General features: G+C 40.8%; 3 protein-coding genes across 7 annotated transcripts; all 3 read right to left on the reverse strand.

Annotated features, from left to right (window-relative positions):
- Positions 1-778: 778 nt before the first annotated feature.
- timp2b (TIMP metallopeptidase inhibitor 2b) lies at positions 779-8,822 on the reverse strand. Its single transcript, XM_041063463.1, has 5 exons — positions 8,489-8,822; positions 2,822-2,922; positions 2,619-2,724; positions 2,378-2,502; positions 779-2,248 (listed from the first exon to the last, which is right to left on the reverse strand). Exons 1-5 carry the CDS (start codon positions 8,616-8,618, stop codon positions 2,051-2,053), a joined length of 660 nt encoding a protein of 219 aa, XP_040919397.1. The 5' UTR covers positions 8,619-8,822; the 3' UTR covers positions 779-2,050.
- A 6,378-nt stretch (positions 8,823-15,200) lies between these two features.
- Positions 15,201-17,546, reverse strand: LOC121198514 (galectin-3-binding protein A-like). Of its 2 annotated transcripts, none has more exons than XM_041062722.1 (6): positions 17,295-17,546; positions 16,925-17,031; positions 16,478-16,661; positions 16,170-16,301; positions 15,736-16,027; positions 15,201-15,648 (listed from the first exon to the last, which is right to left on the reverse strand). In XM_041062722.1, exons 2-6 carry the CDS (start codon positions 16,958-16,960, stop codon positions 15,393-15,395), a joined length of 900 nt encoding a protein of 299 aa, XP_040918656.1. In that variant the 5' UTR covers positions 16,961-17,031; positions 17,295-17,546; the 3' UTR covers positions 15,201-15,392. The 2 variants fall into 2 exon arrangements, with proteins under 2 accessions (XP_040918656.1, XP_040918655.1); XM_041062721.1 differs by having other exon boundaries at positions 16,478-16,681.
- A 106-nt stretch (positions 17,547-17,652) lies between these two features.
- On the reverse strand, positions 17,653-23,718 carry cant1a (calcium activated nucleotidase 1a). Of its 4 annotated transcripts, none has more exons than XM_041062719.1 (4): positions 23,569-23,718; positions 19,238-19,906; positions 18,716-18,919; positions 17,653-18,626 (listed from the first exon to the last, which is right to left on the reverse strand). In XM_041062719.1, the coding sequence occupies exons 2-4, from the start codon at positions 19,881-19,883 to the stop codon at positions 18,256-18,258; spliced, it is 1,221 nt and encodes a 406-aa protein (XP_040918653.1). In that variant the 5' UTR covers positions 19,884-19,906; positions 23,569-23,718; the 3' UTR covers positions 17,653-18,255. The 4 variants fall into 4 exon arrangements, with proteins under 4 accessions (XP_040918653.1, XP_040918651.1, XP_040918652.1 ...); XM_041062717.1 differs by lacking the exon at positions 23,569-23,718 and adding an exon at positions 21,498-21,647; XM_041062718.1 differs by lacking the exon at positions 23,569-23,718 and adding an exon at positions 20,493-20,707.
- Between the last annotated feature and the right edge of the window lie 1,284 nt (positions 23,719-25,002).

Below are 25,002 nucleotides of genomic sequence, written 5' to 3' on the forward strand. Positions count from 1 at the left end.
TCACTGTACACTTATGTTAGGCTTGCATCAGTGTGCTAAAACAACTGCTGCGGTTCGTTTGCATGAAAATCCTTCGAGAAATTAAATCGCATTCCTCGTGTTCACCGTTGCTGCTGATTTTAGCAAATATGTAATCAAAGTAAAATGTCAGAGGGTTTCATCCATATTAGAAAACCCTACCATTGAAGAAAAAAAAATGATGTAGTTTACCGTGATTGCATTTCAGCCTTGAACAGGTTTAAATCAATGCAATATCTTACTCTGCTATATGTTGCAAGTAACTACATTATTTCATATTGAGACATCCTGAGAGTATCACATTTGATGATTGCACATCTGTGCACATGGACAGGCCCGTGAAGGCATGCAAGTGGATGTCCTGTTGTCTCCACTAGACGGCAGCAGATTGTTGTTGCAGTGTCGCAAAGCAGTCATTTATTGTCCTTGTCTCTAAAGTCTGCTGAACACTAATTTAAGAAATACAAACTGATACATTATGCTTGAGTTTATTGTACTGTTTATCCTGCTGCATTCTGTATGACTCGCCTCCCTTGAACAAAAGTGAATTCTTGTTCTGTTCGCATCATGTGTGCCTGTTTAGACTAATACCCTGTGAGTTATGTTTCTTTGCATTTTATTTACCTAACTACAAATCAAAGGCACACTGATGCTCTGCTGAGTTAAAATCCTTCAGAATTAGCGAGGGCCGTTTTATACAGAGGTCTTGCATGCTCTCTGAGCATTGATGTAAAAATAACCAGTGCAATGTGAATCAAAACAGGGTTTGGCATTTAATAGTCAAATGTACAGTATTATTTCAGTTGGACATGCATGCAAAAATCATCTTATCTCAAAAGTCCCATGTGAAACCAGCACAAGACATCATAAATGACTACAGTTTCATATGAAGAATTTTTTTACACTCTCATAATCATTTTTAAAGTCACATGACATCTGTTAAACACGTTTATGGTCATTTCCATGGCTCTGCAATAAATGTATAATTGTTTAACATGCGTTCTTTAATTCACTGCCCCAAAGGATAAGCCAGTCAAACAGTTAAGGCCAACAATTTGACATTTAATGCACATAGAATGTGTGTAATTTGCTACTGTTAAAATACTTTATACAATACCAATGGTGTCATTTGTCATAAAAAGCATCAAAATGAGGGTGTTTTTTCCTCCTTAAATAAAATAGGCTCTTACACTTACTAAAGCATTATAAAGAGAAGCTGTAATATAAAAAAAATACAAAATGGAGGATTCAATCCCCTTTTTCAGACAATTTAACTCAAGACAATATGACTGCTGTGATCATTGTTCAAAGTGCATTCTTGTCTATTCAGGATTATTGATGTGATCATTAACGTGCCACTCTTTTTTTCTAAACGTGTTTTCCACACCAAAAAAGGAAAGAAAAAAACAGAAGTGAAAAGATTTTTATTCGCAGCACAAGAATAAGAAGTAGGACAGGCAAGAGGTGGCATTAATACCTTGCGGTAGCTGTCACAAATCAGGATGCCGATTACCAGCTAATGTTATTTACCAACAGATTCACAGAATTGTGACATTTAAGAGTTTTAGATATGTTTGTGTTTCATTATTAAATTATAGTTTGTTTCAAACAATACCTTTGGTTAAAAAGGAATATTAAAAAAAAAAAAAAAAAAAAAAAAACGTCAGGAATTACTAGCGCAGAAACAAAAGTACTGTGAAGTGCAACACTGTGCTGTGATGACTATCCCTTTATTTCAGCTGAGGGAAAAGTGGTTCATGAGCAAGTGCTTTAGATTTTGGGGTAGAAGAATCAGAAAGTGTTGAATTTATAAGACTGATGAAGAAAAAAACTAAACAAGTCCTGCAACTAAATAATGTAACAATTCCATTTTTTCCCCAACCTCACCACAAAGCACGCACACCCTGCAGCTTTCTTAATAAGAAGAAAACAAAATAACCATTTGACTTGTGTATTTATTTCTGTTTTTGGTATTTATATTTTAGTATATTTCAACTGTAGACATCCTCAGACCATCAGACAAGTGGTGGAGTTAAGGGTCTTCGATGTCCAGGAAATCCTTTTTGGGCGGTGCAGCTCCTCTGTACCAGGCACAGGAGTCATCACTCCTCTTGATGCAAGCAAAATGTTTGGCCTGCTCTCCGTTGACTGTCTTCTCAAACACCCAGTCCGTCCACAGGCACTCCGCTTGGCTGCTGATCACGCAGGGGACGGTGGTGCAGCGAGTGATCTGAGGATTGGAGAAGAGCCCAAGATCAGGGAGTGAACGCATGATAAAAAATATTTTAAGGTTATTTTATCTCTTCTAGTTTGTGGCAAATTCTAGTTTAACTGCTGATCTATCCTTCAGGTTTCCTACCCTGCAATCACAGCCCATGGCATAGCGCTGAGTCAGGCTCTTCCTCTGAATGTCACTCAGGGCATCCCAGGGCTCAATGAAATGGCACAGCGTAATATGCATCTTCCCATCAGCCTCCAGTCTGCCTACGGTGGAAGGAGAGTGAAGTAGAAGCAATGAGATGTTGTGATTTGAAGACGTATCAAGGAACTATATTTGTTCCATTGTATAATGTGTGATTGGTAATGTGGTTGCATTGTACCTGTGATAAGATACTCCTTGCCACTGGTCTCCAGAGTCACTCCACACATTGCAGAGGAAGAAGCAGTGTAGATGGCATCAATGTCCTGGTTAGGACCTTTGAACATCTGGAATTTTAAATAGAGGAAAAACATTCAAATGCATTTCAGAATTAGGTCTATACCCAAATATAAAATGAGAATTAAACGGCTTTACACCAGGTACCTTGGTCTGTTTGATGTCATACTTGATCTGTTTGATGGGGTTTCCATAGATGTTGTTGCCGACTTCAACCTCCTGCGCCCCAACTACCCTTGCCCTGATAACTGGAAAAAGATGAAACAACCAACATTTATATTCACTGTATCTGAAGGCAAAGTTTCACAGTGAACCACTATTGTCATGTTGAAACTTAGCAATATCTGAGTCCGTCTGTATCTGATCTAAGCCCTGCCCAGGTTTGGCATGCCGGAGTTGGCCACACAACACATTGCTGTGGCTTGGATCTGTGGAGTTTGCATGTGCCAGGTGCTGGGAAGACAGAGGCACATGAGTGTTTCATCAGCTGCAATCAGAGGGAGGAATGTGTGCTGCCTGCTCCCAGGCTCCTGGGCCGACACAGGAGGAAGCCAGTCAGCAATCTTTGAAAAGCTGAACTAGAAACGCTCCCTTCGCCCCCAGGCCTCTCTGCCGGCCTGCCTCTCTGTCTGGATAGAGGTGCTGACATGCAAATCAACCTCCCTCTTTCGTGTGCAGCCTTTCCCCCTCTCACTCTTGTGCTCTTGAGTCCCAGCTCCGAGATTCAGAGAGGTTTGGATGGAGGGGGAAAAAAAAAAATTAACAGTTCAAGTGGAAAAATATTATCAGAGCCATACGGATGAGCCTTTGAGCTCAAATGCTGAGTATTCAACAAAAAAATATGACTCATGTGTTTTGCAAACACTGCTTCTTTCATGTGCATCCAAATGTTGAAGGACAGTATAGCACTGATCATATGCCAGTCATAGCTAAATGCCTATGAATTACTGGTATCATGCAAGTTGAAGTGATTACTGTAAACTACTACAATAACAACAACAGTGAAAAAGTTTTACAAAATCACATTCAAAATCAAGCTTTTAAGTGAAGGCGACTAGCGACAGAGCTAATGTTAACCAGATGTTCCCTCTCTCAGTCCTCTCCTTCCCAAGGTGGCAGCTACCGAATGCCTCAGACCATCACCAGCCGGCTTCTTTACTAAATAAGATCAAGCCTTTTCATTTGCTTTTTTATATGATGAAGGTATGAAGCTGCGAGCCATATGTGCCCCAATTCGATGACAATAAAGGCTTAGAGAACATCTCCTTTTAAGGGTCTAAAGAGTCAACCTTTAAAAAAAAAAAAAAAAAAAAAAGGAAAACAGGGAAAAAAGGACAGTGTGTGCACAGAAGGAGAGAGTGATGGAGCAAAGAGGATGGCTGCATTCTGCAAACAGGGGAACAGAGGAGAGAATGGACAGGATCAACCGTCATTTTGTAGAGGCGGCATTAGACTAACAGTGTCCTGTGTATACAGGGAGAAGACAGGTCTTTAAAGCACTACTGAAATACTGTCACAAACATACAAGTTGACAGGGGGAGGAGGAGTTAGAGAGCACGAGAGAGAGAGAGAGAGGGGGATTTAGTTCGTAGCCAGGAAAATGTGCAAAACACTACGCGGTGAGGGCTGCAAGCTTGCAAGCTTTTCTGTGTGCTGCAGAGCTGCTGTGAATTAGCAGATATACTGACACACAAATACACAATTTAAAATGAAAAACAGCACCCAGTGATACTCTACACCAGTCAAGATGTTTCTGGTTTCTCAATTCACAAACTTCCTCACACAAACAACACTAACTCACTGTGTACGAACTGAGTTAGTGGTGCTGAGAAACTCTCCAATTTCTCTGGCTACAAAGTGGATTAGTCATAATCCCCCTTGCCTGAGTGTGCAGAATCACACACAGATCGCATCTCAATCTACTGGTGTAAAGTAGGGCAGGTTAAAATATCCACACTATGCAGAAGAAAAAAACAAACAAACAAAAATACAACTCTTATGGAGCTTCTGTGGATGATAATCTATAATTCAAGCACTTGGGCTTTACAAAAAACTTTGCGAGAGTTAGACTTAGCTCTTTAAAATTCATTCAATATGCTAAAAATTGACAAATTTTAAGAACAGCATTATTAGCAAATTAAGGTTTTATGTGTTTTCTCCCATTCATTATTTGAAGAACATCCACATTCCAACAACTTAAAAAAAATCCACAAACTGTATCTAAAACAAACTTTCACTCAGTCATGCCCTCATTATTCACTGAAGCACTCACCGCTATTGCTTGAACTACCACAGTTGCGTGTCCTCTAGTTGAACTAATTTAGAAATATAATTCAATTTTCTGTCATGATACACAGTGCATACCTAATTCTCACAGGACATGATGATGTTTACCGGAACAGGCTGACCAAGCCCTATGAAAAAATGATAAGTTTCACAAAAGTGGGAACTGAGGGAACCGTCTAATTTTCTACTTACTCAAACAATAAACACATTACTTTGTATGTAGTATTGTGGTCATGGGAGTGCTTTAAAAAACAAAGAGAAAAAGAGAAGAAAGCAAATGCATGTCATGTAATTGCAGGGCCTGTACATCCATTTTCTTCTCCCAGAGGCCACAAAGCGGTCAGACTTTGAATGAGAAAAACTAAACTACAAATTCAAACTGACTCCTCTGCTGATCCCTTCCAAGGATAGACAGATCAATCCACCATTACCCTTTTGTTTTCTAGTAAAAAAGGAATTTTGTGGAGTTTAAAACCTTTGTGATCTTCCCATCAGTGCCTAAATATGCTATTAGTTTGTCTTTCTGGCACCAAAATTATAGTGTTTACCATTTAATGTTGTCTCTTACACTTGTGATGATGTACAAATGCAAATGTTCACAGGCAGTATTCTGCAGCCGAGTCACTCTGCATTATCTATTTATTTATTTATTTTTAACTTCAGTGAGCACATTGAAATGAACCTGCTGAACAGATCGACCCAATGCACTATAACCGGCGATGCTGGAGTTTAAGGCAGCTGTTGTGACAGAGTTTGCACACACTCAGTCTGGCTCAAAGGGGGGCGGGGGCGGGGGGGGGGGGGGGGGTCTGGTTTTAATGTCAGCTCTGTTTACACAGCTTGCAGGGCTGTGTTTATACCGGAAGTCACGTCAAAACCATGCTTTCCTTTTGAGGTCTCAAATGATTCGCTTTCCGTCTTCCCAAAAAAGCAGCACAGGTACACTCTGTAATCACCAAGAATTGTGAAATAAACTGCAAATACATAACGAGAGCAGCATATGACTGTGCGGCATTCCTCTGCCTTAGCCAAAGACCCAAGGGATGGATTTCGATTTATGAGGAAAGATTTTTTTTTTTTTTGTTCCTGCTCTGTCTCTTCTGACAAGATAAATGGGACTATATGTTTACAACTAAAGCTGATCCAATATTATCTTTTTGTTTACAGGAATAGAGAAAGAAATAAGCCAAGGCCTAGTAAAATAAAGTTTTAAAAAAAGTAAAGAAGGGCTGTAACCAGATCAAACTACAGTCTGATTTGATCAGACTTTAAGAGTAATGGCACTGCTCTACTACCTACTTAAACTTTCCATTAGTGTCTTTCAGAGTCTCCACTTTGACCTCTATTTTTCACCCCATCCTAACTTTGCCTCACTCAAACAAAACTGCTGCAGTGGATCATCATCAAAACTTACATGGAAAGTGTCACGCTGACACAGTGTTTGACTGTCCTTTCCAGTTTTGACTGTTCTTCCCAAAAACCAACAAAGATGACATCGAAAGTGTCACGTTGGCACAATCTTTAACTTCTTCCCAGTTTTAAAGAATGTCACTTCAGACACTGAAACTAAGCTTGTAAGTCACTCTTCTTCTTGGGTAATTTTCCGTAGACTCCAGACATTCGAACTGACCTACATCTGTGAGTAATACTTTCATACTAAGTACGGGTTCCTAAAGGCAATGTCTTACTGTGCAGAAACAGGCATGGGAGCACCATACAAATTTTATTCTAAACATTCATACTATATTTAATCCAAATAACTTTGCCAACTACAACTACAGTTCAAAGGTAGGTAAACTAGAGACTAAGATAATTCAGATAAACTGAAAAAAAAGCATGAGGAGTTAAGGTGGAGCTACCAATGGCAGATAATGACCTTCATTTAGAATGTGCCAACTCAGCGTACTATTTTATCACTCCTCAAATTCATCCACCCATTCATTGTCTGTGTAGCACACAGTGACTTTACATGCCTAACCAACCACAAAGATTTGTCAGATTTTCAGCTTTAGAGTTGTGCAGGTCCACAAATGCTGACCGAACTCTGCTGCTGACAAAGATGCAGGCGCTATAAATGAGTGATATTCTTCTTAAACTACTTGAATCCCACCCTTAGTAACAGTTTGATATGGCTATGAAGACTGATTTCCTGAAAAAATGTTGGTTTATGTCGGGAGGAGGGTCTATCCATGGTGCTGAAGCAGGACCGGGGGTGAGGGGGGGTGTGGGTGGGGGGTTAAGGTCATGTTAGGGCCTGACCTCAGAGACTGTAATGAAATGAATCAGTCTGGAAGTTCAGATGACTATCAGCACCTTCAGTCTAGGTTTGAACAATCCACAGACTAGTCAGAGCCCTGCACCCTCTACCTGGCCAAATGACTGAGAGTGAATTCAGAGTTGATTTTAAAAGCTGACAATAGACAACTGAATATACTGTGGCATTACCTGATACCTTCAAAGTAACTGTAACAAGAAATAGTAGGTATGCCTATTGGATTTTTAACATCCTTCACTCTCTATGTAACTTACATTAGCTACTTGGCTGCATCTGAGAAGTATTAGCATTAAAATCATCTCAATGAGAAGGTTAAAAGAACTTTTGAAAAGTCTGCTTTTTCTTTGCAGTGAACTCTCCTGCTGGATAATGTGGTTTCTCTGCCCTCCAGCGCCATGGAGTCCAATGGTAAAGAGAAACCTTTGAATAAGCCAGCTTCTGTATACATACCACACACTCAGCCAGCTCACAACCAGGAAAAAAGACCTTCAGCAAACCCCAATTTAAATAGCTACACAAGCTGGTCACTGTTGAGACTCTCGCAACAAGCAGTGTTTTGTAGCAGGTAAAGCAAAAGGGATGCTATCTTCATGGCCTTGGAGAAAGAGTAAATGAAATGGCAATTCAAACGGACGACCTTTTAGGGAAATACAACCTTTTTTTTTTGTAAAACACAAGCTCCACAAATGACAATTAAAGGAGTGTAAATAATACTGAAGAGAACTCTGATCACCATTTTCAGCAAGAGGCAACCATGATGATGGGTAAACGTGCTTATCTAATTAGATGCCTGATAATTAAGGGTAATTTTAAGCAATCTTGTCCAAAAAAACAAAACAAAACTTTTAAATACTTTATTTTACTTTTGGTGCTTCTGTTTAAGTGTAGATCAAAAAGTACTCCAAACAATTGTTATCCTATGAGATTTTTTTTTTAAATGCCATGAAGTACATAAAGTACATTGATGTGGCTATATATCAAGACTCGAGAATATCAACAGATGATTGCAGAGAGAGGACAAGAGAGGAGGGCAGTGGAAAGAAAGATTGGAAGACAGAAATTTCCATCCTCCTCCCCCTGTAATTGTAAACATAAGACTGGGGCTAAGTTTGCAAAGTTTCCCTCTCGGTATTAACGGTTTCTTTGTCAAAAATAAGTAAATACATTAATACGCCATCGACACATTGTATTCAAACAAATTATGACTGAATGATGCTTTATATTCATTCATTTTAGTCAGTGAATCGACTTACCGACGTCTGCGCTGCAAAACGCCTGCTGAGGATGCGCTGGGGAGCAGCTGCAGGCTTCTGCTATTTCTTCCACCCGCCAAAGGAACAGGATGGCCAGAGTGACAAAACAACTGCTCACCGTCCAGGTCATCTTTAAAAAAAATTACGCTGTTCGATTTAAAGACTTGTTTGGGGGGGGGGAAATTGAAGGCAGTTGTGCAGCTGAGCAGTCCTAAAGGAGACGAACTTAAAAAGTCCTCCGCTTCAAGAGATTTAAACACGGTCTACAACTATGAGATGCACAAGGCATGAGAAGGAGCTGATTCCCGTTGAGGTCTGCACGATGGTACCTCCTCTCAATCTGTTTTCCACTACCGTCAGGAGCAACTGCGTTTTTATTCCCTCACGCTGCAGGAGACTCCTCCCCCATCTGTGGTCTCAGCCAGTGAGCGCAGCATTAATGTGGAGGTCAGGGGCTCCCAAAGTTTACACATCGGCTCATAAACCCCGTCACCCTCTGTCACAATTCTGTTGCATGGATAATTGTTTATGCCAAAACATAGGGGGTTACAAATGCAACATGTGTTAGGTCACCCTCAGCCACACACACACATACACACACGCATTTGTTCCTCTCTCTTCGTGAGGACTGAACCAGCACTAACCTCAACTTTTACCTTAACTTTGCCCATAATATAACCAGATTTAATTCTAAAATCAACTTCACTTATAACCTCACACACACACACACACACACACACACACACACACACACACACACACACACACACACATATATATATATATATGTATATATATAATATATTTTTTAAACAAATTTTATATATATATATTTGTGGGGTTGTGATTGTGTGTATAAGTCGGCTCCACTGGTTGCCTGACAACTGCTCCTAGACAAGAAATACTCTGTACACCCACCCGACCCCTCTAACCTCTCTATTTGCATACAGATACAAGAATGGTATCGATCCTCAGCAAAAGCATATCTGCCAAAATGTCAAACCCTTCCTTTAATGGAAGTTTGACTTGTAGCTGTGAAGGTGAACTGCTCTGGCCTGACCTCCATCTGATCTCCATCCTTTGACCTCACTGACTGTAGTAATAGGAACAGTATTCTTACAATACTTACAGTATTTCAAAATAATTGCGGAGTCATTGCAGGTTGAACAGTTTTGACACAGGAAATAATAAACTGCTGGTATTCCCTTTCATTCACTATAGCAATTTTGCGTGTTTGTGTGTGTGCATTTGCTTTCTCCATGGTTTTGCAATATAATATTACCTTTGAATCTGCAATAACTGGGGGCAGAGAGCACATCATCACCTTGTAGGTTGATATGGAGAACTTGTTGTCAAACAGTTGCTTATTGCCATCCAGCATTTACCATCCAGCATTTACGCAGCAACATTGTCATTCATGTGGGTTCATGTTTCTGGTCACCTGATGAATATAAATCCATTACTTGCCCTCATTTAGCTAAGTTTTGGTCTCTCCCAGCTTTGAAGGGAAATACCTGGTTCTTGGCTAAATGTTCCACTATGTTCACCAGCTAGTTGCTGATTGTGTGTATCTGCTTAGCAGGTAGTGTACAGTGGGTTTTTAGAGCTTATTTACTGGAAACAGCTGCCTGAAACTGAAGCTTGGTGCATGTTTAATTAGAAAATATCAATTATAGCTACTTTTAGCATTTATGGTAACAGTAATTTACAAGTGAAAAACATCCAGTGTGGGTGTTCCTGAGCAACCTTCCAGTCACACTGCACGGTTACCTGTGGTTTTAATTCTGTGTTTATGCATATACAGTCACTTTCAGTAACTACTGAAGCACTGTTTATAAAAAGTGAAAATACTAAGTCGGAATGAAGGATGACTGGAGGAGGAGTGGCGGGGTGGGGAAAAGTGACATCATCCCCTTAAACTTAATAGATCCAATCTGGTGGCATTTCCCCCAGCGTAAGCTACCCAAACCCCCCCACCCTTCTGTGAAAGAAACGTTATACTATAGTCAAATTCTTTACTTATTTCTCATCCCTGACTCCTACGTAAAAATAGATAGTCCTCCTGCTGGAATGTTGACCACTGGAACACCACCCCAGGAAACTGTGGGTCTCAAGAGTTCTGGGTTTGTGGCCTCCTGTGTTGATTTTGGCTTATTGGGTAGAGATCACAGTGAGGGCATGGTGTATTTGATGATTAGAGCTGATGATGAATAATGAAGAGGACCAAAGAGTGAGAGAAGGAGAGCAAGAGAGAGAGAGAGAGAGAGAGAGAGAGAGAGAAAGAGAGAGAGAGAGAGAGAGAGAGAGAGAGAGAGAGAGAGAGAGAGAGAGAGAGAGAGAGAGAAAGGACTGTATCTGCTGAGGCTGCCTCATTCCCTGACATCATATTTGGCCACCGACTGCTGGTCTTCTGGCCACTCTGGCAAATATTTCCACTCTTTTCCATAGTTGAGCATATTTGCCTGGTTGCTTTTCCACAGGTCTCTGATGTCTGTGTAAAAACAGGCAGGGAGAGACAAAAAGAGCAGAGAGGAAAATGGGACACCCGATTTAATGTCATATCTGTAATAACTGAAGTCTCTGGTGTCTTTTTGCTGAAAGGAAATTTGGACTATCATTCATCTTTAACTCGGAGTAAGAATGCCATCAGTTAGATAAGGAAAATTACCAAATTTGTAGATATTTTGCAAGACAGTATGACTCGTGGGTGGAAAGTGGAAGTTACCAGACACAAAAGACGTAACAAAGACAACAACACAGATGTTGGGTGTGGAATAGAAATTAAGACACATGAAAGGAAGTGACACATCCAAGACGAATAGAGTGGAAACATGCTTATGTCTCTTTCCGCAGTTCACCAGAAGCATCAGAGGAACAGCAGACGCCTTCTTCTGGGCAAAGCCTGCCGCCCCCTGTCCAAACAGTCAGCTTCCTTTGCACCGAGATGCTGACTGATGTGGCGGGCTCTGCTCAGATCGCAGCCATGTCCGTGGCTCCTGGGCATATTTCGAATGACCTCACAGCATGACCATTCTGAGCTATTTCCCACACTACAACTCTCCCTTTAGAACAGGGTTCTACTTGCCAGTTAAGATCTGGATTATTGTATCAACATTTGGTTTTAATTTGTTGAAAGAGGGCGTAATTGTCAAAGAAGTGCAATGTAAGCAGCCCCTCTGTGCACATTACCCACTACAAACGCCAAAAGGGGCTTAGGAATAGCTTGAACCTCCATCTCCTAAATTATAGACTTGCAAGGCCAGGAATACTCTTTAAAGGAAGTGCCCGGTAAAGCAGAAAAAGAGGGTCTCATTGTGGGAACTGGTGGGTGCTGTGGCACTGACCCACATCCTCTGACTCCCACCCCCATGCCCTATTGTCTGCACACATCTCACATGACCAGACCACCACGTAGCTGTTTGACCGTACCCCCCCGGCTGCATGTCCACCCCCACCTCTTTACCATCTTTGTTTTGATATGACCCAGCCACTGTCCAGTGGTTGTTTCCATAATTTTCCATTCATAAGTACAGCTATTCACATGGTGACAAAGTGAGACAGTGAATCAGCGTCACTGATTTCACTTGAGGCACAGTGAGGAGGAGGAAAACATCTGGTTGAAAGACAAAATGATCTTATGAATAGTTATAAGCTCTAATATCGTTGTTTCTTCACAGCTGAACAGAGAGTACTGAACGGTGTAAATGTTTTTAGACAATAGAGGTTACAACTAGAAAACTCTAGTTTCCCCTTGACTCTTGACTCACTTTCAGAGGAATGTTAATATAGCTATGTGCATTCACAGAAACACAGCCCATATTGCTAAAATACCTCTTAAATTGATTGTACAGTCATTTCCTTCACAGTACTACAATGCTACGCATCCATGACCAGCATGTCTGGGAGTCTGGGACACAGCAGTTAAAATCAGGAACAATTTACAGCAAGTTGGTACTGTGTGAAAACCTTTTCGTGCCCACAGACTCTGAAGCACATCTACTGTATGTTTGTTAAAGACTACTGCTAATTAATTGCTGTTAAAGCAGCGTTAACTATCAGTATTACTATTATGATTATTATTATTAATATTATGACTGCCTAAGGGACAATGAAATAAACTGTAAAATCAGCACTGACACATTATCACTTCATCTCAAAACACTGTTGCGGTGAATGCATTAACAAGATTTAACACCCATTTATTTAGACATGAAGCAAAACTCGTATTTTTGTCTAATGCAAGTCCAATATTGACTCAAGCTCCACCAACTCCTGGGGGAAAACATGTGACTCTTTAGCAGCTATTATTTATCTGAGCTTTTTTTTATTTGCTCCTGCTGAGACCAAAGAAAACAGAACAGCAAACTTGTAGGTCTTAAAATCAACACAATGCACTGAAAGATGCCACTCGTAAATTTGAGGGGGACTGCAGAGTCGGGTAATAATTCTTAGTGGATGCATCACTATCACACTGCACATCATCCATTGTTGATATGAAAACATTTATGAGTGCAGTTTGAATAACACATATCTTTGAGATAGATAACATGAAGATAGTATGCGAGAGTCCCATTGAAATTATTATAAAAGGATGCAGACAGCATTTAGAAGTTTCCATTTAACAGTGTGTGGTAGTGCATCAGTGAAAAAAGACTTTTTTTTTTAAGAATCCCTGTCTCAAGAATTCCTCCATACACAAATGCTTTCCACCTAAACTCAAAGGGAGTTCTCTTTGTCTATGGATGAAATAAAGACTTTACTCTGCTATTTGGTACTACTGTGGTGTGTTTTTTGTTATTACAACACGCTTTGTTTTGTTTTGTTTTGTTTTTTTCTAACATATGGGCAAACTGGGAAATTTCAATGGGGAATTGGAGTTCAAGCGGTTAAATGAGATTGCTTAAATCATTGTTCATGAACCCATAAAGTAGAATTTCAAAATTCTGGGGCTAACCAAACAAATAAAGCATGTCCTGATTGTGGATTTAGTTATTTTGTGGGTAAAATGACACAACAATGAAAATACAGCCAGATATTACTCACAGCAAGTGAAGTCTACCCTGTGATGAAATATCTGATCTTTCCCCTCTGATGAACACATTACTTTACATTGAGCTCACCGCCTTACACGAGATTACATGTGAAAATGCAGCACTCTGTCCTGTGTCTGACCAAACCACTGCTGTGAGTTTGTGCAAGACTGCATGTGAAGGAATCCTCTTTAAATAAACTTAATGATAATGTAGTCTTTGTAACTGATCAGTCATCTCTTATCATGTAATGGTTTGGTTCTGTCACAGTTCTCAGAAACCCATGACTCACTATGTGTTATATGAGGCTTTTCAGCCCACCTGCCCAGACATGTAGGCCTGCATATTGTTAGAGTGTGACCAGCAGAAATGCAGGAAGACTTGAAGACAGTCTGGTGTGTGGTAAAAACAAAACACAATTGCCTGGGAAGATTTCATGATTCATGGAGACAGAAAACGCTTTGATATCCTTAATCAACCCCCCCTATAAATGCAAATCCTTTCTCATTCAGTATCTTATCTGATGATGCTGAACAAAGCCAACATGTTTGAAGTTTGTTGTTTAGATTCATATGACTGAGGAGAAGTGTGATGATAAATGTGTGCTAGACTATTTCTTGGCCGTTACTGCCAGGCAACCAGCGAAGACTCCAGGAAGTTACTGGTTGCAGCCAAGATATAGTCTGGTAAATAACCCCTTGTAAAATGGTGAAATGTTGTTTTCACACTTTTAACTACATTGTTATCAAAGCCAGGCTCATTTCCCCTTGTTTTCAGTTGGTTGCCAGCTGCAGCCTTGTATTTTACAGACAAACATGGGAGTGGTATTGATCTTATCATCTAACTGACACTCTATGAAGCATGCTGTCCTCTTCAGAAATTCCAACTGTTAAATGAGAGCAAATGCAGTTAAATCACAGAAACTATCAGGATTTCAATGATTTGTTTTGTTTTGTTGTTGTTTTTTTTTGAAAGCAAACTTTTCCTGTTATCTGTGAAACTAATCTGTTGGCCAATGGGATGATCATCATATGACTGCTCCTTGACAAAGATGAGATCATGTTCCCTCAGATTCTCAAGTCTATTGCCTACCGACAAGACAGGTGAAAAACAGCTATGAACATAAAAATCATTCGGTCATCTCTATTTTGCTATGTATTGAAAAAGGACTTGTTAATACTAATGTCATTCAGTAAGTACTCGGAACTAAAAAGTAGCATATACCATATACTGACAATTATTCTGTTAGAACTGTTCTGTTAGTGTTCTGTTAAATGGCACCCTGACTCAGGTGGGTGGCTGGGTTGGGAGAGTGTGGGAGCCGTCCCCTCTCCCAGCATGCGCCACCAGCATTGTTTTTACCTTGAGAAGCACTCATCGAACAGACAAAAGTTAAACTTGTTCTTTGGACTGCTGGGAGGCTACATCATCACCATAACTGGCCACCGAAAGGGCGTCGTCATTAATATGATGTGGGAGGAGGTCGAGAACGCAGACAGAACCAAGACAGGTGACCGCATCATCCGTGTAAGTACAAACAAAGCTACAAATCAGTCTGACGATTCATTTAATTTGACCCCATTTACACTTGTTGCTTCATCTGTCTCATGTTTGGATAAACTGTGAGTCTTGGGAAGGAACTGGGTCTTTTAAAGGAAAAACTGCTGACACACAGAAAAGGGTATAGGAATCACTTTTTTTATTTCTCATTTTAAAAAGTAGGTAAGGATATGATTGATATGGCATGAATGAAATCATTGTCAGGTGATACGTTTGTGCCTAACCAACCAACAAAGACTCATGAAAAAAAGTCACATTTTGACTGCAATTTGTTGCATAATAATATGACAAACAGGAGTGAGAAATAATCAAACTCAGACATGATGCGGTCTCACTACAAAGTGGAAGATGTAATTGTCTTCAGGACAGGGATAGGCAAAAACCTGGGTCCCATTAGTAGCGACACGTGCCTGGTTGACCTTGAAGTCCTGAACTTGAAAGATGTAACTGTCTTGGCACACCAGAAGGAGCCGGTTATGAAACATGATGTTGCTTTGCTGAAAGTTGCTGCTTTGGGGAACCAGCCTTGCCATGGGGAGACTCGTACAGCTCACCCCTCGGTTTTGCTTTCTGTTTACATCCACACAAAATGTCTAGGTGATATTAATATGTGTTCTGTATTTTGAGGCAACATGAATCCACTTAGTTTCAGTGTACCTGATGAAGGAGGTGAAATATGGCTGGCAGGACTGGTCGATCTCGATAGTGATGTTAGAAATCCCCTCTGAAGCCTCAAAGAGCGGAAACTGCGAGAGGATCATTTTGTGAGCACAGATGGTTTTTCCCCCCATCTCCGGAGTCCCATCCTCCTGTCTATTGCCAGTGGCACTCTTGACAAAGATTAGGAAGTCACAAGCACTTCCACGGTCAAACAACTGGCCGAGGTCATCAGACAGACTGAAACTGTGGTCCAGCCCGTGTGTAGAATCGATGATGGTCATATTAGAGCCTAGAATCACAAATCATTTAACAATGAGCATTTGATAGAAAATGAGCATGAAGAGCAGCGACCACACAGAATCTACTTTACTACTTAGTCGGATGTTTTCTGCATAAAATGCCTTTTGGCTTGTAAGAGCTTCGATACCTACCTGTTTCACAAATAACTCCAACATCCTCTTTGTGGCTGCAGTCAGTTACTCCCCAGTCTTTGAAATTACAAGTAAATAGATGCGTCTCTGTGCCTTTGCAGTTGATGTCATCCAGCCAAATAGGTCCAGAGGCTAGTGTATGATGTAAAATGAAAGGGAATACATTTGTTTATTATTATGGCGCTAACACCCAAAACGAAGCCCATTCAGTGATTTGAATTGGTATATTAAACCTCGTATCACAATTCCTCACTCAAAACAATAATTTCACTGCCCTCTGGTGGGGGATCAGTGGAAGTAAAGGGCACCTTCTCCATAGTTCTTCCCGAGGACAACAGATTTTGCTCTGGGGAAGTGGAGCTGACGACACACCACCTGAGCCTCAGACATGTCCCAGCCGTCGTCACACACTGTTCCCCATTTCCCACTGTGGTAGACCTCCACGCGGCCCTCTGAAGTGCTCTTAGTGCCAAACAGCCTCACATCACCTTCCTGCGGATCAGAGTTTGTTTCTGTACGCAAACAAAGGAGGAAGGCCATGACAGCAGAGGGGTTTAACATTTACATAAAAACAGAGCCTTCTGTTTTAAATGAGCACCGTCAGAATATAATTGTTTAAGTGTAGAATATGGGCACTGCATAGTCATTCATAATCAATCATTCATTTTCATTTCCATTAATTACTTTCAGGCAAAACTGTAGGTAAAGTATTTTCTTCATTTTCACACAAATTATAAGTTCTTGAGATGACTCACTGAACAAGTTAAACCTGGCCGCACTTCCTGAGACATGAAGAAGCAGGAGCAGCCACTGAATGCAAACACCTCGATGTGTCAGCATTTCCAATCAGCACTGAAGGACACTGACACAGACACACAATGACAAAAAGCAGCAGTGTGAGACATATCCTCACTCTACTTTCCTCCACATTTTAAAATTATGTTGTTTATAGTTTTGAGCTGCACCAGGAACAGATTTGCATTTTAGTTTTTGTCTATTTTGCATATAGATCAATGCGCTCAATGTTTCAAAGGATGAATATAAACAGTAGCTTTTGCCCAAAGTTTAATTTTCATTAAACCAAAAAGACAAATTATGCTAAATCCTTGCATAAAGTCACGTTACCTTTTTATAAAGTGCTGTTGTCCTCAAATATGCTCTATCATTTGAACTCCGAATCTCAATCCCTTTAAACCCCTGCCCACAAAAAAAAAAAAAAAACATGTAGGTGGAGGGTGTAGCTTTACTGCTGCTTGCACAACCATCTTTGGTCCTGTTAAAACTTGTTTGAGGACAAAATCTGATTTTTATTCAAATCAATTTAACCACCATGAAAGTGAAACAAAACATTAAAGTTCTTAAGTTTGACATTTGTGGCACAAATCTCACTCTTAAATTCCTGTCAGCCAAGTTTTGTTTTGCACAACCGTTTTTGGTCCTGTCAAAAAACACAAACACAAATTGCACGACACAACTCAGAAAATAGGAATCAATATTTTTACTCAGTCAACCCCCCCACCCCCAAAAATACATTACATACAGTATAATTCATTTTTCACCACAGCATCCTTCAAATAATGTTGATTTCTATGAAGAATAAAAACAAGCTTTTAGTTAGTCCACGGAAATAAACATGTTTGTCGTGTACAGGATGATGTTGTTTAACATGGAGCATAGGGGAAAAACCTTTAACCTTCTGCGAGTGTACAGTATGTGCATGACAATGTATGCTTTAGAGAAAAAAAAATCACAGTTTGATAAATCAGTGTTTTGTACATTCATTATAAGAAAGGCTACAGTGCTGTTTAGGGCCACATTTGTCCTGGGATTGAGATGATGCACCCACAAGACATGCTGGCATTGTTTGGTCTGATTGGCACTTTCTTGAAACCCAAAACAGGACCACGCTTTGCAGTCTCAGTCCATAGGTCTTCTGTTTTTATTGAAGCTGATCCTTTAAAGGCTGGATACGTGTCCTTTATGAGGAAACAGCGAGTACATTGACTTCAACAATGACTGGATTGTAAACAAAAAAAGAACCACAGTGCAGTGGCCTCAAGAGCGAGTCCCTCAGTCCTTGAGCCCTCTATATGAACTCTAAGCCCTCATATTTCACATCTCCAATCTTGGTTTCAGGTAAAAGTATGCGTCCGTCAAGTGTGAAGGCTGTAATGTATGTAGCGATCTTTCCAGCGTCTTCCTCTGACTTGAGCGCCAGAATGATCTGGTCATCTGTGTTGGGGACAAACTTGAAGGAGGAGAAACCGTGAGTGGGGTTAAGGGGACCCACCCGACTTACAATGATGTCTTTGAAATCTGGGGAGCAGCTAAGGGCGAGGTTCGTGCCACGACGCTCATCTGCTGTCTCTTCATAGCGCTCGGTGCTGGCGCGGCGAGGCAGGAAAAACCAGCGCTGCAGGGTGTCGCTCCATGCTGCTGACTCGTGGATAAGATAACCTGCGGACATTCAGAGGAATGAGATGATGAGTAAAGCAAAGATAGAGAAATGGAAGCAACCGTGAGTGAGACAAGATTTACATCCTCACCTGGAGGCTCTATCCCTGCAGCAGACTTCAGGGATTTGTACCGGGGAACCCAGTTCTGATGTTGTACATCCCCTCTGAAGCCAACTACTTTCACCCACTCTGGGTTGTTGTTGACAAACTCGCCTGCAGTGGTGGTCCACTCCTTCCCCAGACCACCGATATACAGGTGCTCGTCTTTCACTGCCAGCCACTCAGCTTTGAACCCTGTCAGGAGAAAGTAAATGTACTAATACCTTCATGCAAAAATACTCCATTACAAGTAAGCTTTCAACATATTACTTAAAGTTCAAAAGTATGACTAGGAGAATATATTTCAAGAGGGGTTATCATATTTGGAATACTGTGGCATCAGTGTTTAAGTAGCATTTTAATGTTACAGGAGCTAGTTTTAATTACTTTAAGTACTGTAGGTAGTTTAGTCCAGTGGTTTCCAACAAGATAAATCTGAAGAACACTTAGCGACTTTCCACTAGTTTTCAATCTGATTCTGAACAACTTTTGAATGACAGCATGTATGCTGACCTTTGGCAACGCTGCCGTCACCATCAGGTAAGATGACCCAGGGCACAGCTTTGTCACCGTCTATGTGGTAGACTACACCCGTTCTGTCATCGACGCTGTAGAGCTTCCCGTTGAACACCACCAGCTCAGACAGCTCCATACCCCTGCCTTTTTCCGACAGGTGGCTTTCCAGCAACACGCTGTCCGCATCCCATTCAACTGCCACCTTGTCACCACTCTCGGAGACCAGCAAGTACCCCCGCCGCATGTAGCTGAACCATGTCATCTTCTTGTCACTAAGAGAGCTTGTGTCCAGGTCGGAAATGACTCCAATGCGGTAGCGGGTGCCCTGCGGCGTGCGCTCAGGCGGACTGAGAGGGTAGGTGTCATTGTAATGGATATTTGACTGATGGCTGTCACTGTGACCGGCTTTCCAGCCGTGTGAGTTGTAGGAGCGGGACCGAAAGCCTGAGCTCAAGTGCATGAAGAGCAGTAAGACCAAGGCCAGGGAGGCAGCCACAGCCACAATGGGCCTCCACTTAAGGCGGAAACGAGGGTCAGTGGGATTGGCCATGGAAGTCAGCATGGGAAGGCCTCCTACAGAGATACGCAGGGCGCTCATAGGCTCATTCTGCTCTAGTCGAGTGTAGCCCGGGGGAGCAGGCATGGAGGACGGAGGCCCGGACTGACCTAAAGAAAAAGAGAGAGAAAGATGGTAAGTATTCTCAACTTGTAGCTCACTAAGGAAAGCAACAGAGTATCAAAAAGAAAAGGTAGGGCTCACCTGTATGTACAGTTAGATTACAGTTACAACTCCCACAATAATTCTACAACTTTTTTTTTAATTGTAGAAACAAGGATGTGTTATTTACTCTCTCAAAGGTTACACAATTAATATGGTTTAATTTTTTTTTTCTACAACACAGTTCACCGTTCAGGTTATGTGGTATAATCTGAATCCGGAATAAGCCATAGTAGATTTAATTGTTGAGCTAAGGTTGGGCTACCTGGCCTGGCAGGAAATAGTTGTGAGACCTGCTTTTACATCATGAGCAAATACCAAAACTAGACAGAGAGGTTTAGTCTAACAAGTAATCTTACATCAAGTATTTCATGCCACTTAAAGTGAAAACTGAGCTGAAGATAAATCTTTGAACAGTATAAGTTATCTGAAGACAAACAAGTTTCTTTTAAACTTTTCTCCAACCTAGCCTAAAACATGGCAGCACCAGTGGACATTTAGGTAATAAAATTCCATCAATTTCTACTCACGTACTCTCCATAAGTGGACTTTTCACCTCTGAATCAATCTTTACTCCCGATGGCAGGCAGGTGATTCATTAAAGTCTATACTTCAAATATTACTTTAAATTCTAGTCAAGAGCTCACACATGTAAGTGTGTACCGGGTTAAACATTACACAACAAGAAGGAAGAGGATATCAGTTGGGTGAATATCAGGTGGCCTCAGGTGGCTTGTCAACGTGGGCAGCTGGGAGGAGCCCGTTCAGTGACAATGAAGGGACGGCAGCTGGGAACAGGTAAAACAGGAAATGCAAAACCGACGTAGCACTTGCGTCTGTCACAAACTGACTGGTTGATTGGACAAAGCCAGACATCAGGAGACGTCATTTTGGTCCTTTTGTGAGGGACATTTTTCACAAATTTCTGACATTTAATAGCCCGAATGAAAACAAATGAATTTTCTTCACATGAAACTTTACATAACTGATAGAGAACAAGTTTAGAAGTAGATTGTAGCACATGTGAAGTGGACAACAGACATATTCTACAGCCTCATTAAACAGAATTATGAGGATGATGCTACATGCTGTTACTATACTGGCCTTTGCTTTAAAACTCAACAAACTAATGTGACCTTTGAGTTAAATCAACTGTGTCGCAAGCTGTACGTTGTTCTCTGCATGTGAGAGGTCACTGACAGGCTCTATAGCATAAAACTTGTGTGGAAACTACTCTCAACTAAATTCCAGGGACCTGTAAACCTGGCCTCAGAAACTTCACGGTCTGTGGCCTGAACATGGCTGCATTTCTCTGAAAGGAGAGCAGGAGCTGAAAGACTCTTTCATAAAAGGGCTCAGAGCCAGACAGCAGTCCATTATGACAGCAACATCGGGGGCCCACGTTCTTCAGCAAGAAACCTATCCTCTCTGAAATACGTCTAAAGAAGTGTTTGATAGTTGAATTAAAAACACGTTTTTTTAGATTTAGATTTAGCGATTCTAATTTGGAGCCAAAAAAAAGTGATTTAACAGGCTTACCTCTTCGTCTCTTCCTGCTACGCCGAACCTGTGTCATCCCGTTTACCTCACCAGACCTCCACAATCAACCAGCCCTAACCTCTAAGCTCTCCTTCTGCTCACAGATTTGCAGTACAACCATGACTATGGGTTACTATAATGCTAGTGAACTTTAACTAGACTTGGAGGATTATGATTGAGTCCAAAGGGGCAATTCTTACGTGAGGCCAACACAGTTCATTAAGTTATCATTCATCTTAGCAGGAATGAATGGAAAGGTGCCAGAGGTTAGGTAAACTTTTGTTCGCTGCACAATAACTCTACCTGCATAAAGGTGAAAAACATGAAACTTGCGGCCACTGCAGTAACAAGGTTCCTACATAACAGGGTTGTTCCTGTGACGCAGTGAGATTGACAGGACTGAGGCCAGAGTCCAGCCTGATTACAACAGCAAAGCAGTCGACCTGGGAACTACTGAAACCTAAACTTAATTTGACTTGTAGTAGCATTTGTCATAAGCTGATTGAACTGCTTCTGGGCTTCGGTCCAAAAACAAGTTAAGAGGGTGAGCGAGAAACTGAATATGCATAAATTATGAATCCATAAGAAACTTCTGAGATTCTCTGAGTCAAATTGTTTGATTTCAGTCTTTCGGGTATATATTAGTTATAAGTGTAAAACTTAATACAATTAAATGCAACATCTTACCCGTAAATGCTACATTTACAAAGATAATAATGTTCAGTTTTGATTGACACAATCAGAGAAGTATAGCTGATGTAGTAGTTTGCAGTGCTGCTAAAATGAGTGGCATTAGATTGAGAGGTGTTTTTAATGTTTTTTAACTTAATTTTCAAATGTGAAGGTGGAAGAATTTAAGAAACACCTCTCAATATCATGTGCACAAGCACTAACTCAGAACTCAGAAATAAATTGGATTAGCCAAAAAAGTTTACTATATCAATAAATATTCTCATAGGCAGGACCATAAAAGAGCATTAGTTTCATTGGTGATTACTTTGTGATTATTTTCTTGATTAACTGATTAATCGTTTGGTCTTTAATGTGTAAGTAACAGTGAAAATATAGATGCTGATCAAAAGCTTCCGAACTCTCACATCGGAACCTTACTCATTTTGTCCAACCAGCAATTCAAAATCCAAAGATATTCAATTTACAATGATACAGAAACAGGAATAAGCTGAAAAAGCCCTTCACATTTGAAAAGCTGTAAATAAAGATTGTTGTTTTTTTGCTTGAAAAAACTACACTGAATGATTCATTGAATCTCAAAATTGTTGCCATTATTGACATAATAACTCTAATGAAGAATGAAATAGTAACTCCCGAGCCTCTAAAAGTAATTTCCCTCAAGAAACTGGCATAATGTACAACACCAAAGAGGCATTTACAGCACCTCCCTGAAATCATGGGGAGTGACGTAATTCTGCAAGAAGTCCTTCTTGGCCAGGATGAACTTCTGGGCGTGAAAACATGAGCGAGTGTTTCTGCTTTAGGCTCGCTGTGCCACCATAAAGGATGACATCTGGGGAGATGGGCTTCAAAGGAAGCAGATCAAGGAGGCACAGAGTGTATGTGAGGACCATAAATAGTTCACTTAGTGCTGTAAGGCAGATTCTGCACATTAAGAATCCCCAAACAGATGTGCATTACACTGTGGGCCTGATTTGATGTGTTTTTGTCCAGTTAGAGGAGCCTGATCCACAAATGCGGTATTTCAGTGTCTGTTCTTTGGCTGCAGGGTCCTGGGACCATCTCATGGGCCCCAGGTGGACGTTCCCACTTAGCTATTTTCAGGCCTTTAATTGATAAACCACTGAGGAAATACTGTTAGTGTAAACTGTTGGGAACTGTTTGTTTGCAGTTTGTTTTGTTGGGGTGGCGGTGGTTTTAGGTCCCCCTCTCCTTCACACGCACACATACCCATCTGATTGTGTGTGTGTGTGTTAGCTCATGTCCCTGTCCTGCCAGCAGCGCAGAGGTTAACACACATACACACACACACATATACACATGCCATCACAAATCGCTGCCCTCACAAGCGACCTGAATCACTTCGCCTCGTACTCACCGCAGATGTTAGATCTTCAGCTCGCACTCCTCTGATGGCTGGAGCTCAGGTGTCATTATTACTGTGTCGCTTTCTCCCTCAGCTCCTTTTCCTCCGTTTGCGTTTAGCAGGACAACCGATCATTACTTCCTGTATGTACGGATGACGACAGCGTCGTGCACTGCCTGCGCGCGCCGTGAATACAAGAGCGTCTGTCAAACGCTGCCTTTAAGCGCTGTCGGAAATATGACGACTACAAGCAAAAACAAGGCAATGCGGAGTCCAAATCAGCACAGTCCTTTTAAATAATAAATAAGTTTAATAATAGTAAGATGTTTTTTTATACGGGACTACCGGGACCTGGTTTTCAACTACAATATATCCCTCAAAGAGCCACAAAACAGTTCTAGAAATCTCAACTAAACTGAAGCAGTGAAATTGTGTCTAAAACAGCCTCATTATTTTGGTCAAATTGAAACCAAGAACATGGAATTTAAGATTGTGGTCAATATAATTCTCTTTCCTTTGCTAATCTATTGTTATATTAAGTCACCCTTTGCTGCTCTTGTAAGCCCACTGTGACTGTATGAACTCTCAGTAACTCAGATTTTATGCAATATTGGTTATAGTTTTAATATAATGTGTGAATATGCGCATTAGCACATCTTTGTTTTGATGTACTTCTGTAAAGTATGCACATAATAGCTGTTTGTCTTTGCATCATTACAGTGCTGTCTCCACTCTTAAGTTCCTCCACATTCACAGACACAATCACTACTCAAATATTTACCAAGGGAGCACAGCCCTGCAGAGGCCGGGATCTCTCTTTAGAGAAGGAAGTTAATTATGGGCTGACCCGGAGCTTCAAAACATCAGTTTTTATTTGGCAAACCTTGTGTTATACAGAGTACTGTATAAGGCACTTTAAAGATGACATACTGTAAAAGGTAAAATTACAGTGTGAGAAACAAGAAAAAGCAAGAGGAAAAAAAGAAATGTAGACAAACGATGATGTGATTGTCATGCACCTGGACCGAAAGGATTATGTAGGATAATAAATACGTCAATTATGACAATATCACTGAATTCCTGAAATCAAACATTTGCTGAACTGTGACTACACTCAATAAGGCACGCTGAACTTCTACAGAGGTAGCTAATATAAATGAATGGCTTGGCTACCTCAGCTAAAACTACATTAAACTAAAATGCAGCAGAACGGGATTAAAATCATTATAATTAACAATATCTGATCAGATATTGGCAATTAACCCCTCCCCCAAAAATTGACTGTGTTTTTCAGTGCATCAAAGCTATTTTCAGTGGTTGATGATTAAAAAAGAAACAAGAACATGGCATTACAGTAGTTACAGAGGGAACATTTTCAATGCACCCATTGTTTAAATAGTATGGGCTTCTGTGGTCAAAAAACAAAGAGCAACATGAACCATTTCA

This window comes from Toxotes jaculatrix, chromosome 18 (genome assembly GCF_017976425.1).
Source record: "Toxotes jaculatrix isolate fToxJac2 chromosome 18, fToxJac2.pri, whole genome shotgun sequence".
NCBI classification, from domain to species: Eukaryota; Metazoa; Chordata; class Actinopteri; family Toxotidae; genus Toxotes; species Toxotes jaculatrix.